At 40.8% G+C, this 10,000-nt stretch overlaps 1 protein-coding gene across 1 annotated transcript in view; it reads right to left on the minus strand.

The window, feature by feature from the left end:
* LOC137979107 (uncharacterized) overlaps window positions 1–10,000 on the minus strand; it is a 131,667-nt gene that overhangs the window by 41,037 nt on the left and 80,630 nt on the right. Inside the window, exons 17-19 of the mRNA XM_068826294.1 lie at window positions 4,208–4,248; window positions 856–976; window positions 1–112 (exon numbers count right to left, since the gene is read on the minus strand). The exon at window positions 1–112 is cut by the window's left edge and continues 5 nt beyond it. Of these exons, the coding sequence (XP_068682395.1) occupies window positions 1–112; window positions 856–976; window positions 4,208–4,248 (274 nt within the window). The remainder of the gene's footprint in view (window positions 113–855; window positions 977–4,207; window positions 4,249–10,000) is intronic.

The raw sequence follows: 10,000 nt of genomic DNA on the forward strand, positions 1-10,000 counted from the left end.
GTCCCATATCTCCTTGTCGAACCACATACTCTTTGGACAGAAAATACACCGGCTTAAATTTCATGGCAAGCATTCTCAAGAAACCGATCTCTGTGCCTTGAAATAACGGCACCTGTTGGAACGAAAACAAATTAAAGTTATAAACGAAAAAACACATTGTGTATTCCATTTACCTAGTGGTCTTTAATCCAAGGTTTGCAGTTTTCCTAATTGCGTTCTCTAACTTCCCTACCTCCCTTGCAGCATCGTGCGCAGCTGGCAACTCGTCGAAACATGGTCGAGTGTATTTTTACGGTGTCTGAGGATGCCGTTGAGGTTCATGCGTGAACCTGAAGCGCCGCAGAAATATAAGAACAGCCAAATATAAGAACAGCCAAATATAAGAACAGCCAAATATAAGAAGTTAAGGAAGCAACTTTTGCAGTGGCAAAGACTGAAGCTGTGAGCCTGAAATAATACAGGCTGTGTAAGGAAAAAAAAACACGACTTGCTTTGTATTCAGTTAGAAATGTAAATCCGAAACTTGGCAAACCTCCTTAACTTATGGCTGTTCTTGCTTTAGTTGATGGTCCTTGCACACCCATAAGACATTTTGAACGTCACGGCAAACCGGAAATGAACGGGGCCTACGGGTTTCAGTCCCCTTGCAAGTAAACATGGAGTCTTACCCCTTGTGAGAGAAATTACAATCATCATTTCTTTGAGCCACTCAGAGTTGATCCGGCCGCGATTCGGGCTAGCGGTAATTCGATGATCAACAAACTGAGACAACCCACTGGTTACTAGAGAGTAGGTGAAAGTCCCCGGTAAGGGAGTTCACTTTTGCATCATATCATTAGCAGAAAGCCGTCATACCGTTTCAATCAAGTCTTTGTACAAATCGTGTGTTATATCAGCTTGCAATGACAGCGGTAATCCTTCAAACAGTGAACTCGCATCCACACCCTTGTTTCTGTGCCATAGATACTCATAGTAGCTAGAAAAGATTGAGAGGTAGTTGTTTACAATTAAATGAAAAGCTCTTGAGGCAAGATAAGTTGTCAGCGACAAAATCGTGTTTGATAGTTGTTTGCACAGTGAGCCGACCTTAAAATTTAAAAATGTTAGGGAAGAGGAGATGTAGAATATTGGCCAGACTAATCAATGAAGAGAGTTTCTTTCAGTAATCAATGATGAATCGGGCATACAAGCAGAGTTATAGCTGGTAAAGGGGTATATATAGATTGCACTCCAAGGCTTTCGAGTTGCCCACATATACCTAGTCCAAATTTTAGTTACTGTACGGGATTTACCCAAGGTTCTATCCATTCAGAATCTTTTTTCTAATTTCAATAAAATCACTTTACGCAGTAAATTAGTAAAAATTTGCCGAAGACAGCCGCACAATTGTTGACAGTAAAGTTATTTTATTGAAATTAGTTACTAACAATTCTGAAAAAGAAGAAAAAAATACATTCTGAGATTAATTTGAAATAACGTAGAAAAATTAAACAACACTACACAGATCTAGATACATGATATTATGGAAAGGTGTAATGCGCCCGTGGGAAGGATAGAATACCATTTGCTAGGAAACGAGCACAAAGACAACCAAAAAATCAGAGCCCTTGGCAGGATTACCTACGACCTCCGTAGAACCGGTTGAATGATCCTGAATGGACACTAATTGTGTCCCATTGGTCTGCGGGCTCTGCATACATACGAGTTATTGGCCAAGCGTGAGGTCAAGATGGCTGGATATTTTTTTTTTGCGTGTTTATGGATCGAGACGAAGTAGAAGTCCATAAACACGCAAAAAAAGAACGAGACCAATATCCAGCCATCTTGACCGAACAAGCTAGGTCAATAAAGGATTTATTATATGTCATTGACTTAAAACACAAAAAAATGATCTTTGATCTTGCGGCACCAAGCGAGAAAATCCAGAGCGGGCAGTATCGCTCCATCTTGCCCGCTCGGGTAGCCAATCACAGCGCGCGATTTGGTTCATCTTGCCCGCTCACGGAGCTAGTCATATAATAAATATACATAAAATGATGGAAAGGTGTAATGCGCCAGTGGGAAGGATAGAATACAGGTTGCTTGGCAAAGGGTGAGAGGACAACTGAAAATTCAGCGGATTCGAACCTACGACCTCCGAAAACACCGGTCGCGAGTATGCTCTAGCTATTGAACTACTAAAACTCTATGCAGAGCTAGTCATCAGATAGTTTAACTAGGTCGAAAATGGACAATGTGTACATGTCCCACTGGTCTGTGGGCTCTGAGACGGATAGAATACAGGTTGCTTGGCAACGGGCAAAAGGCAACTGAAACTTCAGGGTCCTATGCAGGATGCCAACCAATGACCGAGGTAACACGGTTCGGACGCTCTACCCATTGAGTTAGTAGAACTCATTGAAGAGCTAGGTCGTTTGTCAAGTTTGGCAAGCTCAATGGGTAGAGCATCCGACCAATTACCGGTGTTACGGAGGTTGTAGCTTCGAATGCTGATTTTTGGGAGTCTGATTTTTCAGTTGTCTTATCGCCTGTTGACTTTCAAAACTGTACAAGTTACACACATTACCTGAGATGCCAAAATTTTCCTTTGGCCATTTTATGTAAAAGGTTTCTAATTTATGTCTCGACTCGGAATTTGCACGGAAGTTAAAAGCCTCAATATTAGAAGTACATGACTTTTTCTGGGCTCCCATAAATAAAATGTACCGATTGATATCAGATAATTTAGTGAGGGACGTTTATATATATAGCATGATTCCAATGACGATGTCTTGTAAACAAATATCATAAAATTCCATTGGTATCGTAGTATAATACTGAAAAAGTGTTGAAGTGTTTCTGGTTCAATGAACGAAATGATATATGGAATGAATCAAGTGAAGCTATGATCCTCGCAGTTATCAACGCACTTTTAGCGCAGAGAAGACTTAAAACTTCAGAACTTCAACGGGGTTTGAACCCGTGACCTCGCGATACCGGTGCGACGCTCTAACCAACTGAGCTATGAAGAATGAAGGAAATGAACGAATCGACATTCGTTCAATTTCGTTCAATGAACGAAATTCAACCCCGTTGAAGTCCTGGAATTTTTCAGGCTTCTCAACGTGATTGCTAGAATTCGGTTCATAACTGCGAGGATCATAACTTCACTTGATTTCATATCCGACGTTCAATATATGATTCATTTCATATATCATTTCGTTCATTGATTCACTCATCACGGGAACACTTGAATCTGCAAATGACTAGCTCCCAAAGCTCTCTAAGCAATAGCTAAAATTGCGTTCATAGCTGCGAGGATCATAGCTTGACGTGTTTCTGGTTTGGTGCTGCAAAAATGCAAAATGACTGTTTTCACAAAAAGATGCGTTTTGCGGCTGAAACGAACCTTGTGGACAAGTTTTCCATCTCAGTGTGATTTTGACTGAATGCGAAACTTTTTTCAGTTTTTCTAACCAGGAACAAAATACATTCACCTTATTGAATGCTTTGACATATAATGCGCGCGGATATTTTGAGAGTTGCGAAGTATTTTCGGGGGAGGAAAATACAAGCAACAAGCAAAAGGTCCTCACGCATTACATGTTAACCATTCAATAAGGAATTTATTATTCCACCATTACGCCATGTTTTAGTATTTTGGCTTCTCCCTGCACTGACAGAGAATCGTATCGATTGCACAATAACCAAATATGGTGAAATGGCGCAATAGTGGAATAATAAAGTGTGTTAAAGGGTAAATTATCAGTTTCTCGAGACTTATATTGCTGGCAATAAGATTCAAAGCTCGTAACTTGAGTTTTGGTCAATGTACCAAACTGTTCAGTTTACTGACTCGCTTTCCGCTTTGAAAACAGAAACCAGTATGTACAGCACTTGAAAATTTAGTTTTATCAACGGAGTTGATGATGCAAATTGACCACCGTACAGGAATTCTAAAAGCTGACGTTTCGACCGGCTAACGGTAGGGCTAACGGTAGGGCTAACGCCCGAGACCTCAGGTTTTACAACCCCTGTACGGTCCGTGGTCAATTTACATTTTCAACTCCGTTGATAAAACTAAATTTTTGTGTACTACTTCCCCACCGAGGCAGCACCACAGTTTCTTTAGAAACTATCCCCTTTGTACAGCACTTTGTTTGGGAAGGAAATTCGATCAGCTGAGCACATTACTGTAATTGGGTTTTCATAACAATTCAATTCATACCTCACTATGCGCGAAGTAAGGTTGTCTGATATGTCTTGTTCCTAATAGAATTAAAATATGGATTAAAAAATTGCTACTGACTGACATCAAATGCAACTATTAATATAAGAGGTTTTCACGCAGCCTCATTGCCGCCATGTTGGTGGAAGAAAACATAAAATCTCTTATTTTATTATACAAACACCAATGAAATACCAAGTGAGCTTTCGCGCGAAAACATGATATCTTCACATGTGAAAATAACATGTTATTTTCACAAGTGAAAAGATCACTGTTGCCACGGTTATAAAAATCGCGCCTTTCGATGCCTTTCGTGAATGATTTTGTATTTCACTGGTGTCAAGAGAAAATGAGGGGACAGAGAGGGAGGCTCCCGGTCCAGCCCTTGGGATATGTCATGTCCACGAAAGTTATTTTTAGACGAGCGGAAGTCTTCCGAGACGTCCGCATGCTGGCCTACCTCGGTCCGATGCTTGAAAGAAAATAAGTATTCATCAGCCTTCCACGTGCGCCGTCATTTTCTCTTTTCACTAAGAACCTAAGAGCGAGGCAAGACTGCATGCGGACGTCTCGGAAGACAGACTTCCCCTAGAACAAAGACGTCCGCTCGTCTAAAAATAACTTTCGTGGACATGACATATCCCGGCCACCGCCCTGAGCCTCCGTCTCTGTCCCCTCATTTTCTCTTGCTGGTGTTTATTATATTTTTCAACACTCAAAGAGAAATTTCGTATCGCCGCGCGACCATGTAATATCCTCTATAAATTCTTTCGTTCGTCCACCAGAAGCCATGCATTTGTCTATTGTTATTGGTGTCTCAAGAGGTTTGTTGAAAACGCCCTATAAGTAAGCTTACGAATCGACGACGTTCGCACGATGACACCGTTGGGTCACGTCATAGTCCCGCGTCGTCGTCGTCCTCTAGAATTTAAATATACAATATTCGCAGTAAAGACGACGACGTAAATTTTCCCGCCGTTTCTGAATTTTGTTTTTGTCATTTCACAAGGCAAGCTGTTCAATCCAAAATGCCTTACTTCAGAGAAACGAAGGCTTGTATAGCCTACGCTTATCGAACGAGCAAGAATTTGTACTTTTATACAATGTTTCAAATTTTAAAAAAAACAACAACATCATTTCCCTATTGGAGCTATGAAAGGTTCGATTTGGATAAGAAAACAAACGACAAATGCAAGGCTGAGTTTCGTTTCTACAGGGAGGAAATTAAACTTGCTGAACAGTTTCAGCCACCTGACGAGATAACCACTTTATACAATAGTTTAGTTTTAGCTTTGATACCTGTATTACGCATCTATCTCAAGCGCTATGCTTATCCTTGTCGATATGGAGATTTGACTTTGAGCCTTACTAGCTTTTGCTTTTAGTTAAACTTGTTGCCATAGCTTAACGAAAGATCGTCACTTTATTAATACAGACACACACTGACAAAAAATAAAAAATAAATGTCAAGAACACACTTATGTCCAGAAATGCACACGATGACAAAAATGGCAGATTTGGCGAAAGAGCTGCACGATTGACAATCTTGGCAAAATTAGCGATTTTGGCGAAATTTTGCCAATTTCGTCAAATTAGTTCATCCATTGGTATTCACACCACACGGGTGAACATTGGCGATTTCGGCGATTTTGACAAATTCGGCAATTTTGGCGATGTTTTGCCAATTTCGTCAAATTAGTTCATCCATTGGTAATCACACCACACGGGTGAACATTGGCGATTTTGGCGATTTTGACAAATTCGGCAATTTTGGCGATGTTTTGCCAATTTCGTCAAATTACTTCATCCATTGGTATTTATACCTCTTGGGTGAACATTGGCGTTTGGACAAAATCGGCAATTTTGGCGATGTTTTCCCAATTTCGTCACATTACTTGATCCATTGGTATTTATACCACGCGGGTGAACATTGGCGATTTCGACAAATTCGGCAATTACAGCTGTCATTTTACGGGTCCGTTAACTACACTTTTCACGAATGCCCTTAATTAAACCATTTTCATTCATCAGCGTCACAAATTCTTGCTAATTTTGGGGCTCATTTGTCACTTATTTTCCGGTGCGCCTGTTAAATGACATGATAATTTGAAAAGGCTTTTCAGCTTTGCTTTCCCTCTCATCTAACACACTCGCGGCTTCCGCTTCTCCACTTTTCATACAGACATAATTTCTTCAAAGAAACGTGGAGTGAAAATAAAAAAATGGGTGAATAAATCACAAGAGAAAAAAAAAGCCTATCGCTGAAATCAACGGCTTCACCGAATACCCTGCCACGTCGAAGCTTTACACTAAATTGGGTGGATACGCGGGGACGCCGAACTTAGTGGATACGCAGTATTTCTCCCGTCTGAGGCGCCAAACAAAAAGAGCGAGGGACATTGATGTATATGTATTTCTCGTTCATAAAGCACGATGATCGAGCACAAACAATGATGTTTCTTAAAGCGTGATCAATCTCCCTGTCGATATGTATCTCTCGTTCTTATAGCGCGTTGATCAAATCATTTTACAACTCGGTTATTTAACTTTCATTCTACGGTTCGGTTAACTGCACGAAATACCACTCTCTTCCTGATTAAGCCTAAGCGCTCGTTTCAGTGATTAGGCCTAAGCACTCTCGAAACTCTTTGCTTTCATTTTGCGGTTCGGTTAACTACATTTTTCACGAGATCGCCCTTGCACAATTTTCATTCATCGACTACGGGATTGCGCACCGCGGTGACAGTTCATTATAGCCATATGTCAAAAATGTAAGCGCTCCTTTAAATGATTAGGCTTAAGCACTCTCGTAAAATTTTAGCTTTCATTTTGCGGTTCGAAGAAAGCACTCGTTGGACAAGAAATGTGCGAATTCAACACAAACGTCCAATCGTCCAACTCTCTGAGGTTGACCATTGTTTCTGCAAGGCCAAAAATTCACTCTCCTAGACGAGGTTATTTATCACCAGGTAATTGTATCGTTTTGGAAAAAGAGACTGCTCTATTATTCATCAGCGTTATAACTTGCTGATTTTGGGGATAATTCGTCGAAATTCAAGCTCGCTTCCATTACACCTCTTTATTTTCGTGTTTCACCCAGTTATTTTCCAGTGTTGTTGTTAAATGACACGACGATTTGAATAGGCTTTTCAGCTTTGTTTTCCCTCTCACCTAACACACCGGCAGCTTTCGCTTCTCCACTTTACATCCGATTGAATTTTTCAAAGAAAAGCGGACTGAAAATCAAAAAAATTGCGTGAATAACTTACAAGAGAAGAAAGAGGCTATCGGTGAAATCAACACACACAGACTAGCCGATATAATCTACATATTGACAATCGGCAAAATTAACAACATCTAGGTTCGCTCAAAAACTATGTCCCCATTAACCCTTTCACCGCCATAAATGCAGATTGACACTTATAGATTTTACTCTGTTTGGTGAGGTCAACCATTGTTCTGCAAAGCCAAAAATTCCCTCTCCTAGACGAGGTTATTTATCACCAGGTAATTCTATCGTTTTGGAAAAAGAGACTACTTCATTATTCATCAGCGTCACAAATTCTTGCTGATTTTGGGGATAATTTGACGAAATTCAAGCACGCTTCCATTAGACCTGTTTATTTTCGTGTTTCACTTAGTTATTTTCCGGTGTGGCTGTTAAATGAAACGATGATTTGAATAGGCTTTTCAGCTTTGTTTTCCCTCTCTGTCTCACCTAACACACCGGCGGCTTTCGCTTCTCTTTATTTCCGCTTTATCTTTTAAAAGAAAAGGTGAGTGAAAATTAAAAAAAATTGCGTGAATAAGTTACAAGAGAAGAAAGAGGCTATCGGTGAAATCAACACACACAGACTATCCAATGTAATGTACATATTGACGATCAGGAAAATTAACAACATCTAGGTTCGCTCAAAAGAAATGTCCCCATTAACGCTTTCACCGCCACAAATGTAGATTGACACTTATAGATTTTACTCCGTTTCGTGAGGTTGACCACGATGGCCGCACACAGAGAGGAATTGGCCTCGCGAGGCCAAAAATATCAAACATCTTTGATTTTATCCTCACGGCCTCGCCAGGCGTATTTCCAGCGTATTGCGCACCAAATTGTTTTTCTCCCCACACACGTGAGTGTGATATCTCCACTTATGTCCACGGCGTAAGTGTCCACATCGTTCCGGTTGCAGGTTGCAATTTAACCTGCACAGGTTGCAGGTTGCAATTTAATTATAACTGGAAAACTGCTGGTCACACTAAAAATAGTTCATAACCCATATACTCATTAGGGGTTCTTACATAAAGTAGTTGGCGCCTTTTACGTGGTTAAAAACTTGGCAACTTCAATTTACGGTTTGGCTAACTACACTTTCCACGAGATTGTGTGAAGCAAATAGGACTCGTTCATTGATTAAGCCTAAGCGCTCGTTTCAGTGATTAGGCCTAAGCACGCTTTTAACATTGCGTACGCGTACCGCGTAGTCAGCTAGTTAACATACCTCGCCATCTTGAATTTAATTCTTTCTGCGTACCGCGTAGCCAGCTACTTAAGATACTTAGCAACCTTGACTTTATTTTTTCCGCGTACCGCGTGGCCAGCCCTTTACAGTAACGGCCTCAATGTGGCGGGGTAAACTGCAGCTGCTCCAAGATAAAAAATAGTTTTCTACTGTTCAAATGCTTTTGGCCTACTTAAGCCCGCCGCACACGGTGAGGAAACAGCTGAGCATACTCCATCGCGAGGCGGTTTGCTCATCCGTTTCCTCATGTTTGCGGGAAAATTTTGGTGAGAAATTCGCCTTGCGAGGCCGTGAGGATAAAATCAAACATGTTTGATATTTTTGGCCTCGCAAGGCAAATTGCTCACTGCACCTCCTAAATCCACAACATTTTGACCACTGTGATGGCGAATATCGTTGTCGATAAGAGTACAGACAACGCTGAACCACTTTCGATTAGTTACAGTAAGTTGATATGTATCTCTTGTTCTTATAGCGCGTTCAACGAATCATTTTATAATTCGGTTAACTTTCATTCGCAATAGCACTCGATTTCTGAATAAGACTAAGCGCTCGATTCAGTGATTAGGCCTAATTAAGCACTGGCAGCTTCTGCAGGTACTGTACCGGAGCATAAGCACTCTCGTAAAATTTTAGCTTCCATTTTGTGGTTCGGTTTACTACACTATTCACGAGATCGTGTGAAGAAGAAAGCACGGCATTATACTTAACTACACTTTTTACGAGATCGTGTGAGGAAGAAAGCACTCGTTTACTGATTAAACCTAAGCGCTGGTTTTCGTGGTTAGTCCTAAGCACTCTCGTAAAATCCTAGCTTACATTTTGTAGTTCGGTTAAGAACACTATTATTAGGCCTAAGCACTCTCGTAAAATTTTAGCTTTCGTTTTGCGGTTCGGTTAACTACACTTTTCACGAGATCGTCTTGCCCTTGGACAATTTTCATTCATCGACTACGGTATTGCGGACCGCGGTGGTAGTTCACTATAGCAATATTTCAAAAGTGTAAGCGCGTGGTTCAGTGATTAGGGCTAAGCACTATTGTAAAATTTTAGCTTTCACTTTACGGTTTGAAGAAAGCACACGTTTACTGAATACGCCTAAGCGCTCATTTCAGTGATTAGGCTTTAGCACTCTCGTAAAATTGTAACTTTCATTTTGCGGTTCGGTTAACTTCACTTTTCAAGAGATCGTCTTGCCCTTGAACAATTTTCAGTCACGACTATGGGATTGTGGACCGCGTTGGCAGTTCATTATACTGCTTGCGGCAACACT

This window comes from Montipora foliosa, chromosome 1 (genome assembly GCF_036669935.1).
Source record: "Montipora foliosa isolate CH-2021 chromosome 1, ASM3666993v2, whole genome shotgun sequence".
NCBI lineage: Eukaryota > Metazoa > Cnidaria > Anthozoa > Scleractinia > Acroporidae > Montipora > Montipora foliosa.